This window comes from Mus caroli, unplaced genomic scaffold (assembly GCF_978045245.1).
Source record: "Mus caroli unplaced genomic scaffold, Mus_caroli_1 scaffold_19, whole genome shotgun sequence".
NCBI lineage: Eukaryota > Metazoa > Chordata > Mammalia > Rodentia > Muridae > Mus > Mus caroli.
This window is the reverse complement of record NW_028227274.1, coordinates 51,402,205-51,422,819: the sequence shown is the minus strand read 5'-3', so window position 1 is coordinate 51,422,819 and position 20,615 is coordinate 51,402,205. Positions and strand designations below refer to the sequence as shown.

The following is a 20,615-nucleotide window of genomic DNA, read 5'->3' as shown; positions in this document are numbered from 1 at the left end:
TATATAATAATATGTATTGATTTTAAAAATAAAAAAATATATAAAATAAAAAGAGCAAAGGCCATCTAGTAATTTCAAACATATCTACAATGTCTGGTATATATCTTTAGTACATTATACTTTACTTGTGAGCAAGATTAAACATTGCCTCGAAGTATTATTTAAACCTGATTTTGTTGTAAGTAATTTAATCCAAGATGCATATTATGGACTAGTGTATACAATCTTTTGTTTTCACAGACATATAATAAAATTCTTTAGAAGACATTCTTGGTGCATATTTATGGTATATAGTGATGGCTTCATGAAGACTTTTTTGTTCAAATGTACGATACTTTGACCTTTTGCTCTATCCAGGCCCAAACTATTTTATATCTGTGTAGCATATACTAGAGGCAAAACTTACTACTAAAATACAACTGAAAGTGGAAAAAAAAATTCCTCAACTGCTGCACAAAAGTGCAACCTATTTTCCCTTTGATCTATACAGCACACTAATCCATTATACTGATTAATACAGAGAGAGAGTAAGGAGTTTCTTAGTACATAACTATGTAAATTCAACTCTTCATATTTTAAAAGAGCATTTCAAAACATCTTGATGCTTTTGTTTTTGTTTTTTTTAAGATGTTGTTGTTGTTAGTCCCTTCTTGTACAGGAAAGAGAGTGCCCCCCTTCTTAGAAGACTACTACAGTTTCCTTACAGGACTGAAAAGGTCCCTGTTTTTTTTAAGGGTGCCTGCCATAAAACATATTTAAACATCGGAAGTGTTTCTGTGATATCAAAGGGTCTGCAGACTTTGAACTAAAGTTCTCACCAAGAGAGGTAGCGTGATGGGCGCCTGAGACTAGACTTGAAATCAAAATCTGCTCACTGTGAACCAAATCTAAACGTCCGTGGGAGAGTCTGTGAGAATGGTCCCACTGTGTGCTGCTATACAGATGTTGTCTGTGAGAACGGTCCCACTGTGTGCTGCTATACAGATGTTGTTTGCAGTATCAAGGACATAGTTCAAACATCTCTCTCTCCACAACAGTGATTCTATATAAAATAAATGCATATTCGAGTACTAAGCTCTCCTTCAGAGGCCACTATGAAAGCCATCAGTTCTGTGTGTAGTCTTGTATGATTTGAATTCTTATGATGCACACTAATTACTTTTAATGCAAAAGTCCATTTATGCTATCTTAAAACTTACTGCTGAGATTTTTTTTCCCATCTCACAGAGTGAAACATCACATCACAATGAACTGACATTCAATGCTTTCCTTAGGCGTGTGATTGGTTTTCAGGTCTCTCTCTGTTTATATATATATATATATATATATATATATATATATATATATATTATTTTTTTTTACATCCTCGGTTCCAGAGCTGCATTCTAACTTAGAACCTGCAGAGTTTGGGGAGCTGCGTGCTGTTCTGTTGTCTTCGAGAACAGACAGAGAACTCACTGTCCGTCTGCGATAAACATGACTGTCCCCGAGTGGGCTAACAAGCTTTGGGGGCTTTACAGGGTGCTGAAAACATGCCTTGATTGCATTTAATTTGATTCCAATTAAGAGGCACTTAAGAAGTTTCTACTGAATTAGATTACGCCGAACGTTTCTAAAGAGGACACTTCGTTATTGGAGGCAGCCTTAATTTAAAATTATCACAGAGGGGAAAACACTGTTCATTTTAATAAAAAATGGGCTTAATCCCATGACATTATTTTACAAATGCATACTGTAGGTTATGGCTTATTAAATAATAGTGTGAGGGCCCTGCGAGGATCATTTGAAATACCACATGTCTCATTCACAATTCACCCGACCGAGACAAGGGTGATCACATTGCTTTTTTAAAACGTAACAGAAACCAGAAACGCTATGGGGGAAATTTTATTTAAATGAAAATAAAGAGATAAAGCTGCGGCAGGAGAGTGTAAATCCTGCCTTCTCATCAGAGTTGTAAGCAGTGAGTTTTTCAGCTGACTAAAATGGAAGGGAACTTCTGATTTATTGAGGAGTGATAGCCAAATAAATGAAAAGTGCCACCGATTTCCTGAACTTTCTGAAATGTCATACTGCTCCTTTTTCAATAGAGAACTACCTTGACATCAAAATTTTACACACAATCAGAGCAAAAAGCAGTGCCCCCCCTTTTTGAATGTACAACAGTGTCAGGGGTTTCCCCCTCCTAAAGTTATTATTTTACAAGCCTTGGTTTGTGTTGATGTTTCAAAAGAGAAAACTGATTAAAAGCAAATGTCTGAAAGTCAGTTACTTCATTCTAAGCATAAACCACACAGCTCGCTTTCGTTGGATGCAGCCCTGCAGACACAGTTGGCTTGCCCATCACTGATACTTCAGGAATAAAAGCAGCTTGTGGTTTGTGGTTAGTGATTAAGCACCAGTGAACTTATGTGTGCTCTTGTATAGAAAAAATCTGCTGCATTTTGAGCATTTCTCACTTTGGAACAACATCTTTATTACGCCTTTCAGAATTAATTGACCTAAAACCCAGCAACTCCACGATATATCTATTGGATAATTAGAAGTCTGAGGACCAACAAATAAAACCCATTATTGATGTGCAGATTGCCAATCAAACAAATACTTTTGCAGCTGCAATTTGCAAACATGACTTCCTTTGAAATGAGCATCATATCAAAGACTCCGTGCTGCTGATGTAATTCATACCACCAGTTTCCATACCCTTTCCTAAACAGAGTAAAAATCTAAAAATTATGTTATGAAGTCAGAAGGAGAAGGAGGTAGGAGAAGTGGATGTCAGGTTAGGCTAAAACACATAGTATGGTGACATCATGAAAATAATAAATAAACAAACTCTGTAAGCCTTGAAAACAACCCACACTTCCTCTCGGAGCCTAGGTGGGTCTCTTCTGGAGACAAATGAGGAAGGGTCCACGGCAGTAGGCTTCTTAGGAAATCTGCCTGACCTTGAGAGCAGGAACCTCAGGATGGGGGCACAGTGACCTACTTTAGTGATCAGTAGCTATAGATATCAGAAAATGCACTCGCTGTCAATGATCATTGCTAAAATCTGTCTATACCACACTGGAACAATCAATTTTGTAAATGATTGCAATAATCAAGGAAATTGCCTAATTTATAAATCCTTGCGTAGGGCATTTTAATGGATCCCTCCATTTTAATGCTGATGCCCTCAGAGCTCAATGAATTGTTGTCTAGGCTGTCTTTACACCAAATGATAAAAACATCCCGTCTCGCAGGGAAACCGCATCTCATGGATATTCAGACCCTCAACCTGCGATCGCTCGCTCGTTAGTGACTTCCACAAAAGTTCCGTGCTCAGGAGCTTCAGGAGGAGCAAATGCCGTGTTTGTGTCTGTGTGTTTATGAAAAACCACTAGAGTTTTGGGACCTGAATAAATGACCTTGTCATGAATTGTACCAGAGTAAACACATCCTCTATCCTGGACAACCCATATCATAATGGTTTGTCTCTCTTTTATTGCCTAAGGCTGGGCCAGTTTTTATTTGGGGGGTTATTGTTGTTGTGGTGGTGGTGGTGGTGTAGTGGTTGGTTGGTTCTTTTTAAGCAAGTCTCGGAGTCTGCAGGCTCTACCACACTTAAACCTCCCAAATAGTCAGTCATACCAGCGTGGATGCTGCTCGTCTTGCTAAAGCATGCGTGAGCTGTCCCAGCCCTCCTTTGTCCACTAACAGGTGGATCCCGGGGTCCACCTGGAAACGCAGCCTGTACACTTAGCTTCTCGCCTAAGCCCTCCTGACGAAGGTTACTCATCTTGGTTAATCTTTGGCCAATTGATTCTGGCCAATAGTGTACTGTCAGAGCTCTACTTACTGCTCAGTCTCACCGCGCTGACGTTTATGGTGCACTGATTGGCCTCTGTCAGTGGTGCTGCTTGTAAATTCACTTTGAAAAGCTTTGTGTTAACAGCCTTCAACCGGGCTCCAAGAAGAGTACGAACAGGCAGCCGACAAGCTCGACCTCCTGCCCTTATTACAGTGAGTAAATCAGGGTTTGAGCCATTAGGCTGGAGCCTGGGGCCTACGCTGAGAGGGCTGACATGACAAAAGGTCAGCCTCTGTCACACACGTGTAACAATTTGCATAATGGAATTCTGTAACTTATCTGAGGGAGGCGGTAAATGCTCACCGTCTCTGGCTTCCCGGGCTTTTATGCTAAGTACTTACACCAGAGTCTGCGTTTCTTGTGTAAATACACAAGGAATGTCTGAACTCATGAAATCTTGGAGCATATATGACTCTAAAACAGAAAGGGATCGAAAGAGAGGCAGGCTCCAATTTTGTATACAACTTCTTAGAACATCTGCACACCACCAATGTGCTCACAGCCATCCCTGCAAGAAAGAGGACCTCCCTTCATTGGGAAGGAGTCCCCAGCTGCATACAGTGCAGATTTTCCCACTTCATCAGAAGTGTTTAACCCATAAAATTACACCACAGTCATTTGTGGTCCTAAGGCCACACATAACTTTTCCGCAAACAATTAAAACTGCTATACTTTGCACAGGGGACTGAGCCAGCACCTCTGTCTGTTTCTGAGAATAATATTTCTATCAGACGGCTTGTTAGCATGCTGTGATGGGAACAGAGGATTCCGTCTTTCCAGTAACCCCTAAGATTTTGATTTTGCTTCCCATGTCCTGCTTTTAAGGCAGAGGAATTAAAAAATAATCCATGGCAGAGGAAGATAATGCCAGCCTAAATCGAGAAACACTTGTGAATCATTTTCATCTCGTGGACGAATCCTCCCAATACAGAAACATCAATTTCTGAATAAAATGAGAAAAATAGTCCTGCCTGCATGGGATACGTCAGCCTTATACAGCATTTAATCCTAACACATACACCCTGACAAATGTATGTTTGCATGAAACCTCGCCAATCAAGGGTTTCCAAATAGTGTTGTTGTTGTTGTTGTTATTTGTTGTTTTTAGGTAGGTCATTTAATGATTTGGAAAACCAAGGAGAGAGAGAGTACTGTGTTATGAGACCTAAACCAAAAGGACTAGAAAGAGACCCTGTCCGAGCCAACATGAAGCCCTGCATCTTTGATTTTTAACACAATGCTGGAAACCATTCCAGGAGGCAGCAGATGGTTTTACAGTTTATGTAAAACTATAAAACTCCCTCACTCTATCAAACAGGCACCGCTACAAAAGACATCTTCAAATCCAATGAGGCAACACCAGGGAGGTAGGCCAGCTGTTGGGGTGCACGGCTGAAGACGGAACAGGCGTGTTACAATGGTTTATTTTCAAGGAAGAAATTACTTGAATTCTGTGACACTGACTTATTTACAGCTAAATGGACAGAGTGGCATATTAGATGATAAGTTGCTGAAAAATATGATTTTTAGTTCAATGTAACTAGATTTATAGAACCGTCTTCCCCTGGCGTCTTGCGAATTGCCCAAAATGAGCTAGAGTTCATAAAACACAGTGTGGCATTTCTAGTTACAATATTATCACTGAAACAATTTTAAGTGATTTTAATTTAATAAAAGAGAATTGATTCAAAATGATTTTTCAACACCTAAACTGTGTATGTGTGTGTGTGTGTGCATGTATGCATGATAGAGTCATTTATAAAAAGCATTCACAGCACATTCAAAAAAACAAAATCAATCCATTTCCTTCTGGTACCAATTACCTACGATGGTTTTGAAAGGCAAACATTTAGCGGCATGAAATATATATTTAATATTGGTTTTCATTAATATTTTTGACTTAAGCTAAATGGCAATGATTTAAAAAAAAACAGAACATTTACTTTGAGCAGAACTCTTGTTATGTCAGAAATATTACGGCACAAAATCAAACCACACACACACAAAAAGCCCATATTAAACTATCCTCCTTGATTTTCTGAAGAAAAAAAAACAGTTAATCTTTAAGCAGAGGGCAATTGAAAAAGACACATATAGACTTACCCAAGCAAAGGAGAAGACAGGCTGTATAAAGTTAAATTCCTGTCTAATACCTTGACTGTAATTCTAATAAGCCACTACATTATTTCAGTTAGCAAGGGGAAAAAATTAGGTTGAAATGGGTACAATTTATTTTGTCATTATTGCTAAACTTTCTTGTCAAATCAGACCTTGAGTTGAAAGGTGTAACTGTAGCTTATCTTGAATTATAACTTTATTTTAAACTTTTGTATTTTACTCCAGCAGAAGGCTAAGTATACACTGTGTGCATTCCTCAGGTCTAGTCATATTAAATTCTGATGTTAAACAGAAAGAGGAAACCATATACAACTAGATTAATTTATCTCAAGGGAAAAGAACACATTAATAACCAAGATAATGTTTTCATAAATGTTGGAATCAACTGTGCCTTTTCACTTTTTCATTAGAAAACACATTAGGATAAAGTTATCTCACTCTCATCTACGAGTCATAACTGCTGAGAAAGAGTCTGTTTTCTTTGAATGGTCAGAGAGACTCCCCTCCACTTCACCCCGCCCCCACCCCTGTACATCCAAATAGAATTAAAGCTGGAGTCCAAGTCTTGTTAGAATCGATATATGCCAGCAAAGGGCTGTTTAATGTTTTCTGTAATCTTTTTGATTTAAAGTATCTAAACATATTATTTCTCAAAACACATTAAAATCCTAATTCCAAAAGAAACTGGCCAAAATATTAAAAAAAAAAAAAAGACTAATTTAGATTTTAAAAAAAAGTTTTGGTTAGCTTGCTAATCTCTTTAAACTGGAAAAAATTAATAATCTTAGATCATTACTGAGGGGGGAGAAGACCACTCCTCATGAAAACGTAAGGAGTCAAAACACTTTGAAGAATACAACACTGTTTCACGTTCTGTTGCTGCGTTTTGAACTGTTGGGATTATACACAAGGAAAATATTAACCTAAAAAAATGTTTGGCAGCACGCTTACAAACAAACTCTCTGTGGTCATGCCCACCAAATGCTTAGCAACTCTTCTATGAGCAAAGCGAAGCTTTTAATGACTAATCAAAAGGAGTAAGAGATGTGAGTTGGTTTGTTCCCATCCTAACCTTCACGTGTACAGTAGAGGACAGAGGCAGAATCATACAATGAGCTGTAAACCGAAACAAGAATCCATCACCTGCTCAGAAACGGTAATGGGGAAAGTCAGCCACCCATTTATTGTACTGAAATAAAGATAAGCAACCCTGCAGAGATCCATCAGGACCTGAGCATTGAATTCTAAGCAGGAAGACGTTCCTTCAGCCGATGACTGGAGAGAAGACAGAAGAATGAGAGCCGTTGGCTTTTAAAAGGATGGAGCCACCATTCAATCCCTTTTAACTGTCTTGGAAATCTGCTTCAGGTCACCCTGATATTTCAGGTGTCTAACATATTATTTAAGTGAATAATTATTGTGTGAGTCACTAAAAAAAAAAAATTATTGTGAAGCCTTTCCTGTGAAGATCTCTAGTGGACTCCGCCCACATATTCTATCTGATATAAACAACAAGTAAACTTTTTCAGAATAAATAGAATGCAGACTTGAAGTCTAAAAATTTAAAGGGCAATTTAATGTTTATGCTTCCCTGTTATTAAAAGTGATTTTTGACTCAAATGATTATGTCTCATAAATCACGAGGCTTAAAATTATTAAGTCATTATTTATTTATTTATTTTAATGTTTTGTTACAACAGGGTCTCACATAGCCTAGGCTGTCCTCAAACTTCCTTTGTAGCTGAGGCTGGCCTTAATGCCCGGTTCTTTTCTGCCTCCCACAGAATGCCTAGTTTTATATTGTGCTAGAGATCAAACTCAGGCTCTCATACATTGTGCACAAACACTCTATCGACTGAGCTACATTCCCAGACATTCATACTTCCTATCTTAAAAGTAATTATACAATAAAAGTCTATGCCTATCTTAAAAAGTGTTCTGTCACTCCAAATAGTTACTGCCACTAAATAACCCCAGCCAGTCACATTTTTTACCATCTCTCAGGAGACGTTTTACATGGCTGAAATTTTAATATCCCCTCAGTCTGCCAAATGTATGTCATCCTAATTATTATTATAGAGGACTGATAAAAATTAGATTGTGTTCCGAAACAGGAGTAGAAGCCTATAGATCACTCAAGCACAAACCTAGTAGACTTCTTTTTTTTTTTTTTACACAAAGAACTAACTTTATATATCTTCCTAATACACTCAACTCACATAACCCAAACAACAGGTGAAACTCACTTTAAATCCATGGAGATATCAAGGAAAAAAAAGAAAAACCATCCTATTACTATAACAAAATTCTTCCCCCATCATGTACTCATCAAAAGCATAACAGAAAAGTCCCATAGTTCTCAATGTTAATATGTATTGTCGAAGTCTGTATGTGTAGTGGCTTCTTGCCAACATCGCAATCACTCAGAGCCTTCTAGGAAAAAAAAAAAAAGAACTATTTTTTTCCCCACATTTATAGCTTTGTCCTCCCCAAAGTCTAAAAATAGTCAAGCATCAGAGGGCAAGAACACGGGATTCACTTTCACATTTTCAGATAGAACATATCTGTACCAGGACTGCTCCGTGGTTCCCCTGGGAGGCATCAGCAGGCCTTTAACAATGTGATAGTGGAGTCCTTAATAACAGCGCTGGGGCCTGCAGGGTGCATGGGTGGACATCATAAACTTTAAAGCGCACAGGAGGTTACAACTGAATTAGCGAGACAGGAAAACCATCGAGGAAGGTGTCCAAGCCATCTGTGGGCTCATTATGTCCTGCTTGTCAGTTTTGCTACGCAATAGCTCTAACTTTTACCTCCAAGTAGTTAAGTGGCAAGCCCCTTTCTCCTGCCCTGTTTTACTCGTTCCGTCTCTGAACTTTCCTGTTGTCAGTTGTTTGTTTTTTAAGAAAAGCCTCATTTAATGACATAAATATGCCCCCCTTCCCCTCCTCACTCAAGGATTCCATCCAGAAAGGCAAAAAGTGTCTGACTGCTTTCCCAAAAATGTTTAGGAGTGATCAGGAAACTGGATCCAGAACTCAGTGGGTAACTACAGAGTAGGAGGCTCATGGGCTGCCCAGGTCTCACCTTGGGTTGCTGGGCTGCAGGCTCTCTTGGCCATTTCTCCTCCATCAAGGGAGACTTTGAAGACAAAGCCCTTGGCCCCCTGACCCCAGTAGTCACGTGGTGAGGGTTCTGGATGATGGCTCTGTTTTCCACAGCACCCTCTCCTGGGCCAGAGGGAACCCAACAAATATATAAGTGGATGATGATATTGGAAGTTTTAGTGGGACAGCTCACCCCAAGAGCGGTCACATTGACAAGCCTTTGAGCCACACGTAGCCAGAAAGCACACTGTTACTGAGACAGCACTCTACCAAAGTGCACTAAAGAGAACCTGGTCCCCAGCAATTAAGGACCTGACTTTTCTGATGATTCCTCCTCCGTTAGTTTGCCTGGCCAAAGATTCCCATTACCTCAGCATCTGTGCTCCTGTATCTAATATTTCATAACTAATTATAATCCCGGCTCTTCCGGAATGGACCTCAATAATCAAGCAGCTCCAGGTTAGGGCTTTTTCAGACACACTATTTTAAGATAATAGTCGAGATTCATTTATACCAAAATGCCATTACCTCTCATGTTTTGATAATCTACTTGGTTGAAAGCTGTACAATTTCACTTTGTCAGAAGAGAAACCAAATCTTTTAAGTTTTGATTTACAATATCATTCACCAAGGAGGTTGGGTACTTTCAAAGTTTTAGAACATGTTGGTCTCTCACATTCAACACTTATAAGAAAAAGAAGTTTTAGGAGACCTAAAACTGGCCCCAAAATTGCTATGTTGGCCCAAGTGACTTTTCTGACCCTCCTGTCTCTACCTTCCTAGTGCTAGAATTAAAGGCGTTCTCACAACCTTCCGGTTTAAGTGCTGCTGAGAAACAACTCCTTCTTACTTGGCAAGCAAGCACTCCACCTTATCTACATAAACTTGTTTTCATTTGAGAAAATTACCCTAACTCTGCCCTCTCTCTGCTGCCGCTCCAGGCACAGAGACCTATGGGAGGAGCTGGGAACCTAGCATAAAGGTCACCTGGCTCTACTCTACCTCTGCCCCTGCTCAATCTCTGAGTGTTTGGCTGGTTCCTTTTGTCCTGAAGATTTAGAAGCCCGAGGGGCTAATCCTTTACAGTTCGAACCGAGGCAGGTTAAAGTGGCTGATTTCCAGAGCCAACAGTTCCCGTGGCAAGTCACACTCGTCCAGCATCCCTCCTGCTGGAACTTCTGACGTCAGTCCTCCACGGGACAGGGGAATGTATTCTCTACACCAGTGGGGCTGAGGGTGGGGATAGGGTGAGTTTCCAGGGGCCGAGGGTGAAGTCCTGAGACCAGGCCCAGGCTGGGTGATCAGCTCGGGCAGCTTACCTCCCAGAGGTGCTGCGTGTTCCTCACTACGCCGGTCTGCACTTTCTCCGGGGACAGGAGCACGCCCTGGAAGGGCCCAATCCAGGTGCCCTGCTGGATCCTCTGCGCCGCACAGATGCCGTACGCCAGACCTGGCACCGTGCTGGTACACAGGCATACCTCCCGCGGCAGATCCCGAAGCCACTCGGGCAGCTCCGGCGGGGGTGCAGCGGCGGCCGCGCTGCTGGTGCCCACGAGCCTGCGCAGCGAGTGCAGTGGCCCGTGCATGGGGCACTCCCCGTTACGGTTGTCCGCGCACATGTCGCAACCTGTGGGTGACACCGGGGAAGGAGGGAAGGGAGAACGTTAACCTGGTCTTTTTTTGGGGGGTGGGGTGGGGGGGGGGGGAGACAGGGTGATCCTCGGGAAACTCCCTAAACTGCAGCAGGTAAGTCACCTGTTGGGGAATGGGACACCAGAAGGGCGCCAACGCCACAGGGAGTGGGGAAGGGACTTGTGCCACCTCCTGGGGACTTGGAACACTCAAATACGCCTACTAAGATCCACGCAAGGCTTACATGCTAGGTTTGGCTAACCAGGTGTGCAAGACCGCGACTTTTGCTTCCCGTCCAGCTTGCCTGCATCTCTCTACCCAATACTCGTTCTTTTGCCTTCCCTCTAGCCAGTGTCTCAGGGTGTGCTTATCTTCTCTCCCTGAAGAAGTCTGTCTCTCATCCGACCATTTATCTCACAAAGTCGCAGATAGTGCACGGATGACTAAGATAGTGTACTTGATGCCGCTCTTCGGCTATCAAAGCCGGAGTGACAGGTACAAACACTGGACTCCGAAGCTTCCTACACTACCTTGGGAGCGCAAGCTCCAATCCTGGTCCTTTAGGAGTTAGGACCCCAGTCTCTGTCCAGCGCCCACTCCAGCGAGTTCACCCATCAGAGGTGAGCGGGGGAACGGGGAAGGGGGAAACCGGGGCGGGGGGGGGAGGCGGGAGGGGGAAATGTCAGTTGTGATTGTGTACAAGTTCTTCCCAGAGACCAAACCAAATAGAACGTTTAAGGATCGAGGTAAAGGGTCTTTAATGATCGGGGTAACGATTCCATTGAGCAGGACGGAAGGCCGGAGCCCAAATTAAATGAGATTATGTTATTTGAAGCTGTTGCTGAAGCTGTTCCTGACTTTCCCCCAGGGCAGACGTCACACAAGGAGATTCCTACACTCCAGGCACGCTGCTCCAGGGCACCCAGTGTCGTTTGACTGGACCTAGGCGGAAAAGGCCAGGCAGCCACTAGGAACTAAGCTTTCAGCGATCACGCTGTCGGAATCGCAGAGCCTAAGGGTTATTAATGGGCCTGGCGGAGCCGCTGTGTCTGCTCCCTGGTGCAGCAGGCCTCTGCAGAGGACTCCAGCCTCTGCGACTCAACCTCCTGAGTCCAGCCTCCCTGGGGACGCCCAGGGTTATTCTGCTGCGGAGCCCTGTAGCACTGACCCTATCACTTGGGGCTCTTGTGCTGGTGGAGATGGTAAGAGCCCGGTAGCAGGGTACCTGAGTTGCTCTCTCAGCTTCTTGGCACCTTCCCCCTTGTCTCCATGGCAATTAGCCCTTGTAGATGACTCCAAATGTGCCTTGTCTATGCTGAAACTGTGAACCACCCAAGAAACGTGCTATAAGGGAAGGGTTCTCTACAAGGAACATTCAGTCACAACCCAGAATAAAGAACCCTTGCCAGGACAATTGCAGTATCAATGGTTGACTATGTGAGCATCCTATCTGACCAGAGGTGCTTCCAGGTCAGTCCTCCCCTCAGTGAGCAGCCACTCTGTTCCAGCTACGATTGCCCAAAGAGTGAGGAAACCTGTTGGTTACAACTCCTTGGTGGCTGTCTACAAGACTTCTTGGAGGACCAACACCCTGTTTCTTCAGATATGCCTCTGTGCCTCCCTTAACACCAAGATAACTCTCCTTCTTCAGCATCCCAGGCTAATGTGAGGATTTTTCAAGACTCCACCTTTGACCCCAGGGCCTAGATGCGGAAGTGGGTGACACTCACCCCAACTCTTCAGAAACACATCTCTTTTTCACTCAGCCTCTCATGCCTTTACTTGTGAACAACAACACGAAGACGACACCGCAGAAACAAAAGGACAACAATATTACCCCCTGTCCCAGTACCTTCTATGTGCCATGTGCCTGCCTTGCAGCAAACTGCCACTCTGGTATCTAAGTGCCACAATTCCCATTTTTGTAGATGAAGCAAAAGACTTTTTGAGAACACTGCTACTGAACCAAGGGCCAAGAAACTGGAAAGAGACAGCAGAAAGATTTCACTCTGCCTGACTCCACAGCCTTCAAAGGCAGAGACTGAGGAAGACTAATGAGGGCAAGGAGAATTTTATATACCAACTCATGACTCGATCAATAGAATTGAAAGAGTTTACTGATGTAACCATGTGGGGGCCAGGAAAAGAACTCGGGCATGATTGAGTTATAGTTATAGAGGTAGTGCTCTATTCCACACTCATGGGCTTGAGGGAGCTAAAGTACAAGAATAGGAAAGTAAATAGCCAGCACCCATAATTTCAAGATGTCTGCTTTCACAGACACGTTAAAATGACCTTTCACCACCTGAGGGGGAAAAAAAAAAAACAGCTCTTAAAAAATGACAATGAGAAAAGGCAACGTGCCCATGAAAATAAATATAAGTCACCCAGGGAGTACTTGACTGATTTTCTTTTCTGGTTCATTCAATTAAGTAAAGACTGAGAGACAGAGGGGCGGGGGAACCTCACTACCTAATAGCCTGTGCCAAAAGTTCTATCATCTCCCACGTCTCTACACGTAGCATCGCATCATGTATGTGGATAAACCGATTAGAAGCAATTAACTCCAGTCACTGCCCCCACGAAAGACAAGAAGCACACTTCAATCATATTTGGAATGAATGACAGCTAACTCATTTCTGAAGCCCTCCCTGTTCAGTGTGTTAGGTAGGTTTGATTGTTCTCCACAGCATACTTTAAAAGTAGCATTTTGTAGTATACAAAACAAACAAACAAAAAACAAAACAAAAACAAAAACAAAAAAAAGCCCAAAAAACAAAAACAAAAAACAAACAAAAAACCCTAAGGCTCCCCCCAGATCTAGAAGACTATATCCTACAAGTGAAAAGTGGACAAGCCTCATCCAGGCTAATTAGCTCACTTAATATGTGTCTTAATAAAAATGTAAAAATATTTCTGCCAGAAAAGTTGAGCAGTTACCATCAAAATAAAGTTATGTCTTGTCTCCAACATTTTTTACCGCATGCAAAATCTCTTGGACTGAAAAATATTTATTTCTAACCTGTCTCAGGGCCCCAGAGGAGCCTGGGGAAGTTTTAAACAAGTGACTTTTTTCTCGAGATTGACACACAGTCACAAGTTGGCAAACATAGTGTTTTCTAGCCTGTGAGCCACAAACACCCACATAGAACGGTTTGAAAGAGAAACCAGCTAGGTCCTCTAACTTCTCCCTTCTTAAGGCAGTCCAGGCCTTAAGAATCAGGTATTTTTGTACAAGTTTACAGTTATACACACGATGTTTTCAAATGTCACTGTGCAGTATGGAATTACAGCAAGATCTCTTTGGGAGCACATCTGCCTAGTGGGTGTGAGGAAGGAAAGAGGGTGAAGGTGGGTTACTGGCTCTTGCCCACAGGCCTTCACTTCATTTCAATCCTTCTTACTGTGTGAATGTTTTCAGAGGTTTTTTGTTGTTGTTGTTTTCAACTACATGTACTATTAAACAAAAAACAAAACAAAACAAAACAAAACAAAAAAAAAACCCAGCACTTCAAATGAACACTATATGAAGCAGAACAGCGAGTCTATTTTCTCATTTTAAGGAAAGGTGAAACATTTCAGGGGGCTTGCTGAGAGGTGAGTGTGGGCACCAGTAGGGCTCTCTCCACAAAGCTTTGTCCGGGAGTGTCTCCACACTAGGCTTACTCCACACTAGGCAGAAGCCACCTCCGTTCTTCCATCCCTCAGTTAAGAAAACCGAAGAGTAACTTAGAAGCCTGCTGAGCCATACCGCTCAGGCTGTAAATCCTTCTGAGCGGCAGACAGGGTCGCAGCCCTTAGGCCAAGAAGGCCAAGCCTTGAGGGGCCAGGAGGCATTGATCGGTCCCCGGAGTGCCGCCTGCTGGCAACTCAGAGTCCAAAGCCCCTGGGGGAGGGGGCATGGTGGCCTGGGGGGTCCTGGGGCAGCCGGGCCAGCCAGGAGCCTCACTCTGAATTACTCTCGAGGGCTCAGTCACGCCCTGCGTTCCCGTATGCAGGATGTTGACAAAGAGTGATGCACAGCTGACCAGATATGCCTTCCCCTCCGAAGGATTCTGTTTAAAGGCCTCATCCAGCTTCTAGCCTCGAAGGGCTCCCAGGGATGGCCCCCAGGAAGAAAAGCCCCGTGGTCATGGCCTAGCTCTTTGGGATGCTCTGAAGATTCTGGCTGCCTGGGATGCTCTAAAGATTCTGGCTGCCGGCAGCATGCAAAAAACCCCTGGGCTTTCTCAGCCTAGCCTGCTGGCTTGGCCCAGGAACCAATGAAAGAGACAAAGGGGGAGAGAAAAAAAGGAGGGAGGGAGAAAATGTGGATTTTATTTGTCTCCTGGTGACTGTATTAATAAATTAAATGAGAGCGCCAGGGTGTGAGGGTGAGAGAATATTGCACGGAGATAAACCTGGCCGCCCTCTGCCCCTGCGAGGCCGCCATATACAAGGCAGAGATGATGAATAGGAGCAGCGAGAGAAGATCGAAGCGGGTCTGGGCTGGCTCTACTCTCTCCTACAAAACTATAGGGCAATTAATTGTGGCTTGTCCCCTCATCCTTCATCTCCTGGTGGCACATATCGATGGAGATTACTGCTGATGGACCATTTTATCACCTTAAATAAACAGTCGCCACCTCTTCTAACCTCAATCTAATATATGGCTTTATGTTCAGTTTCAGGGCTCTGGATAAAGAATGATGTAAAATAGCTAAATCATGTGTGTTACGAGGTGGGGTCGGGCCTGTATACAAAAAAATTCAAGAAAAAGAAAAATAGAACAATATAATAAGCCTGCACACCAACACTGAAGTCTCTTCTCCCAGGGAACCAGGTCTGAGTCGCTTGCCAATATACTAGATGGGAGTAAAACAGGGTGTGTGTTCTTGGCACTAAGAACTCACAGCTTCTCAAGAAGTGCTCCAACAATGAAGCAGGGAGAGATTAGGATTAAGTTAGAAACACGTGAGTTTCCCCATCCCCCAGTACAGCACCCTGCAAAACAATGCACACGAATCCTTCACTACTCTTCCCCAAATCTTTGGCGAATAGGAAGCTGCCAACAACGAAGCCTGCAACCCTTGCACAGCCATGGTTCCCAAAACCGTTCCCTGCCATGGAAGTACTTTCCTAAATCAGAAAGGTTCAAAAGCATCCCCATCCCGACGCTGAGAAAGTATAGCATGACCCAACTCTATGCCTTGATACCAGAACAGGTTCATTTCCAGCCTACTTCTCAGTATGTAGCCAGTCGGTCTTCACCAAAGAAATTATGAAAAGCTAACTCTGTGGAGATGATCAGGGATTCTCTACTCATACTCCAGACATGCCCAATGACTGCCTCTCAGCATCCTCCAGGAGTACTAATAAGGGCTCAGAAAACACTTCAGCTGCCCAGAACTGGAGAAGAGACCACTGGGATGCAGCCCCAAGGGTTCAGGCAACCCAGCAGCAAAGAAGGGCTGTGTATGGATTACACATCGCAACACTTGACTTTTAAGGGAGAGGGCAGCAAGCAACACCCTGAGAGCTTTGGTGCAAAGTCTGTCTCCTCAATCCCTTGCAGTCAGGTCAATAGCAGGAACCTACAGAAGGAGCTCACTTGGGCTAACGAGTGTTTGGCATGACTGAAAATCTGGTAGGAAAGAGCTACAAGCACATTGACCATGGCATCTGCCACTTGTGCCAAACAGAGTCTTAAGGTGTGGCCAGCGCACATTACTAACCATGGGCAAAAGGAAGAGAAGAAACGTGAAGGTTCTTTTTTGCCTACTAAGAGAAGAGAGAAGAGACTAAACGCTACTTTAAATACAAAGTTACAAAGGGATGCTATGCTAAATGATTGCTTTAACTTTACAAAAAAAAATAAGTTTAAAGAGAAATGGAGAGAGAGAGAGAGAGAGAGAGAGAGAGAGAGAGAGAGAGAGAGAGAGAGAGAGAGAGAGAGAGAGAAGAAGAAGAAGAAGAAGAAGGAGGAGGAGGAGGAGGAGGAGGGAAAGCTAGATGTGAAAAATTAAAAGTACTTCAGCTTCTCTCCTGCCTCCCTCCCCTAACCCCCCCCCCCCGCCCATCCCCATACAGTACAAAAATGAGGGGAAGCTTTTGTTTTCAGTCTTTCAAGGAACCAAAATACCAACACCCAACGCCTCTGGAAAAGTTTTAATTCTTTGCATTTCGGACTTGTTTGAAACGCCTAGTTAGATTAAACCCAGTCACTGCTCATCTTCAAAACACACCATACACCTAAGCGAGTGCCAAGTTTACTTGCCCAGGACCAGAGGTTGTTTTCCCAGTACCCAGAGCTGTGGTTCCTTTCCTTCCAACTGTTCCTTTAATTAGCAACCAAAGAGAGGTGTAACAATCTCACTTCCTGTCTTTTCTCCTGCACTTTAAACACTCAATCAGTCTGTTTGACTTAAAAGAAGATACCAGACCATTAACAAACTATGAATAAATAAAAATCACAAGCAATTCTCTCCAACCTGGGTTCCGGGGAGTTATCTAGGTAACAAACTGGTTCATATCCATATGTCAATTAGTAATCACTCCTAATTCTTTCTCTGATTGGTGGATGCTTTCTCTAGTGAAAATATGTTAAGTTTCACTGCCACATTGTGAAACACACACACACACACACACACACACCCCACAACCCAAAGCCAGGGTTGGTATCTTTTCCAACCCAGATTTAATATAGAGAAATGACTGCAAGGTTGGATAAGGTGCCCCTAATCAGCAATGATTATATTTCGCTTCGCAATAAGAACTACTGCCAAGTTTTCTATTTCACACTTTTAAAAGAACTGGTTGTAAGACAACATCTGGAAGAAATTCACGAGAAAACACACATCTTTGAACTCGATTAAGACAATGCAATTTCATAAAACGTCTGAAACCCTGAAATATACGAGTCTTCTTAAACTCACACACACACACAAAAATGGAACTGCAACTCTTATCATAAACCAATATTTTACCCTCAGACGCTAGAATTGAAAAAGGTAAATTCAACCTTTGTATTTGGTGCTTTGGCTAGTAGTTGCTACCTCCGTCACAATAACTCTTTGAAGAAGAGTGACAAGCCTCAATCATGTGTCTCATGCCCATTGTTCTTTCTTAAAATCAAATCAACAACCTAGGAATCATATTCTAATCATATTATTTCGTTTTGGTGAGAAATCAAGAAGTCTATGGTGTGATAGACATTCTGCAGGGAGCAACTTATTAAAAATAGAATAAAAGTACATATTTATGATCTACTTTCTTATACAGAAGCCAAATGAAGAATGGATTGTAGAAAATCGATGGGTGAGCGTTACTGTAATGTAACTCACTCTTTCTCTCTCACTTGCTTTAAGATTCTGTTGGGAGGTTTGGAGAGATTACTTAACACACCCGTCTTTAAGTGTTAACATGTTATAATTCTTGAAATTACCAAGAAGTAACAGATGCATATCAGCACGCATTCTTAATCCTTCATTGAGGGTTTTGTTTCGAAATATCAGAATATAACCATCTTAAGACAGAAATTTAGAATCGTGAATACAAAAAGCTTGGGATGTTCTGATATGTACCTAGTCAGTCACCATTTACTTGAGGAAGAGCTAAGTTTCTTTCGCTAAATTGCCATCACTTCTAACTTTATAAAACAAATTATTTAAACGAAGAAAGCAACACGGGTTGCAAACAAGGGTTGCTGGAGAATTCAGGATCTGCAAAGAACGACACTGTCTCTAGATTGAAATTTTTCTTCTTATTCAGAGGGTGTCCCCCCCACCCACTTTCCTTCGTTTCTAAATAAAAAGTAGCCCGACTAATAATACTTACCTTCAGGAAGAAACTGACTCATTGTCACAAAAAATAAAAATAAAATAACAACAACAAAATACCCTACTGCTGCGAGATCCCGCTCGGAAACCCTCGATAATCAAGGGACCCGAAAATGAGCTGCCACCGTTAACTCCTTGGAACATAGATTGAGAAGCAAACCCTGGTTTCCATGCTCCCTAGTCCGGATCAGGCCATACTGGGTTCACCGGGGCAATCCCGGCCGCCAGCTGCCAATACCCGCCTGGCCCGGAACGCTGGGCTGCACAACCTTGTAGGTGTAAAGCGGGGTCTGATGAGAGCGGAGAAACAGAAGACCATGGTGACACCCAAGCAACCCTCTCTTCTCAGACGCCAGAAAAGTTTTTCCATAGTGATCCGGGTGGCGCGGGGCAGCGGCTTGAACTAAGATCCCCAACCCTTCACCCGCGTCACCTTCCTGAGACCCTACCCGCCTTCTCCACCACTACTTGCTGTCGCCAGCACCCGGGGCAGAGCGGGCGAGCAAGGGCTGTGGCTACGTACGGTTGTTGGGGTCGCTGGTGTGCTGGTTGAGTGGGATGATTTCCATGCGCTGCTGCCCGTACAGGTAATAGTCCAGCTCCTCGGCGCTGCAGCGGAAACGTGGGACGCCACGGCCGTCTCCCACGCTGCCACCGCCGCCGCCGCACTTGACCGGCCCGGGGCCCGAGGAGGCGCCGAGGCACAGGTCCTTTGGGGGCAGTGGCTCCGCGGCCACCGCAGCAGCAGCTAGAGGAGCGAACACTGGCATCTGCGCCACCGGCAGGGCTGAGAGACCCGCCAGCGCAGCGGCGGCTGCGGCTGCGGCGCAGGAGGAGGCAGAAGAGGCAGAGGTGGAAGAAGGAGCCGGGGTGGACGAGACAGACGAGAGCGAGGCGGGCCGCGGCCGCAGGCCGTCCGGAGGAGGCTCGGCGCGCTCGGGAGGTGGAGGCGGCGGCGGTGGCGGTGGCTGCAGGGGCTGTGGCGCGCCCAGGGCGAGCGCGGAGCCGCTGCCTTTGAGCGGGCCGCCGCCGCCGCCTCCGTGCGGGAAGAGTTGCTGCCAGTGCTGCAGGTAAGCTGGGTCCACTTTGAGGAAGGCCGAGCCGCCGGGATCCCCCGGCTTCAGCATGTCCGACGCCTCGAGCTGGAGGGGGGGCAGAGGAGGAGGAGGAGCGCAGAGTGAGCCGGATCCGGGTCTGGACCAGACGGGGCGTGCGGGAGGATCGCAGGGAGCTGGGTGGAGCACCGAAGCCCCCCTTCTCGGATCCGGCACCACGGCCCTGGCTTCCCAACTCCTCCCGGGCGCAAAGTTTACTCGGAAGCCTGGGCGCGCAGCGCGGAGGTGACTGCGTGCACACGGGGCTGCCTCGCAGCCTGCGAACCCAGCTCTCAACCCCGCTCAGCTGGGACCCCAAGAGCCGGCGCTTTCCGGCACAACTCCCGGCAGGACGTCTCCCCCCCCACCCCCCGCCCCCAGCAAGCGCCCTGGAGCCAACCCGAGGCGAAGTGGCGCAGCGCCGGAGCCGCGCTGGCCTCAGGCGCCGGGAGGCGGGACAGTCTCGCCCCCCGCCCCTTGCCCCAGACCTCCAAGCTCCTGGTGCAAGGGGCCCACGCATCGCAGCCCCGGTCCAGCCCCACGGTACCTGGGGACTGAGAGCAGCCGGCGGAGGCTAGCGTTCCTGTGTGCGGGAGGCCGTTTCGGTGCACGGGGCGGTGAGCGGGAGCCCCGGGTGAGCTACATGACCCCAAGCCGGAGGGCACGGAGAGCCTTAGAGACCCCGCTGCCTGGAGCCCTCCCCGGAACGCCGGCAAAGGACACGGAGGCCCGCGGAGGGCGCAAGAGCGGCTCCGCAGAGAGCGCCGGAGCGCGGGAGGACGCGGGACGGAGTCGCCTCTGGCTGCTGCGCTCGGCCGCTTTCGGAGCTTGGGCTCTGCTCTGGCAGCCTCTCGGCTGGACACGTGGGTTTTACGACAGCACCAAATACATGTGTGTGCGTGTGCGCGTTTGTGTGTGTGTGTGTGTGTAACCGCGCGCGTGTGGATGGAGAGGAGAGGAGGGAGAGTGAAAAGGGGAAGAAGGGAGAGGGTGGGGA

The 20,615-nt window shown here is 45.1% G+C and overlaps 1 protein-coding gene and 1 long non-coding RNA gene across 3 annotated transcripts in view; one reads left to right on the top strand and one right to left on the bottom strand.

Moving 5' to 3' along the window:
* Prdm6 (PR/SET domain 6) overlaps positions 1–20,393 on the bottom strand; it is a 102,580-nt gene extending 82,187 nt beyond the window's left edge. For both annotated transcript variants that reach the window (XM_021150657.3, XM_085833553.1), the window contains exons 1-3: positions 20,166–20,393; positions 19,048–19,666; positions 10,395–10,702 (exon numbers count right to left, since the gene is read on the bottom strand). In XM_021150657.3, the coding sequence (XP_021006316.1) occupies positions 10,395–10,702; positions 19,048–19,651 (912 nt within the window). In that variant the 5' untranslated portion in view covers positions 19,652–19,666; positions 20,166–20,393. The remainder of the gene's footprint in view (positions 1–10,394; positions 10,703–19,047; positions 19,667–20,165) is intronic.
* LOC110284775 (uncharacterized) lies at positions 10,777–13,443 on the top strand. The gene is made up of 3 exons (XR_002376981.2): positions 10,777–10,821; positions 11,056–11,327; positions 11,576–13,443. It is a non-coding gene; the product is annotated as an uncharacterized LOC110284775 (long non-coding RNA).
* Positions 20,394–20,615: the final 222 nt, after the last annotated feature.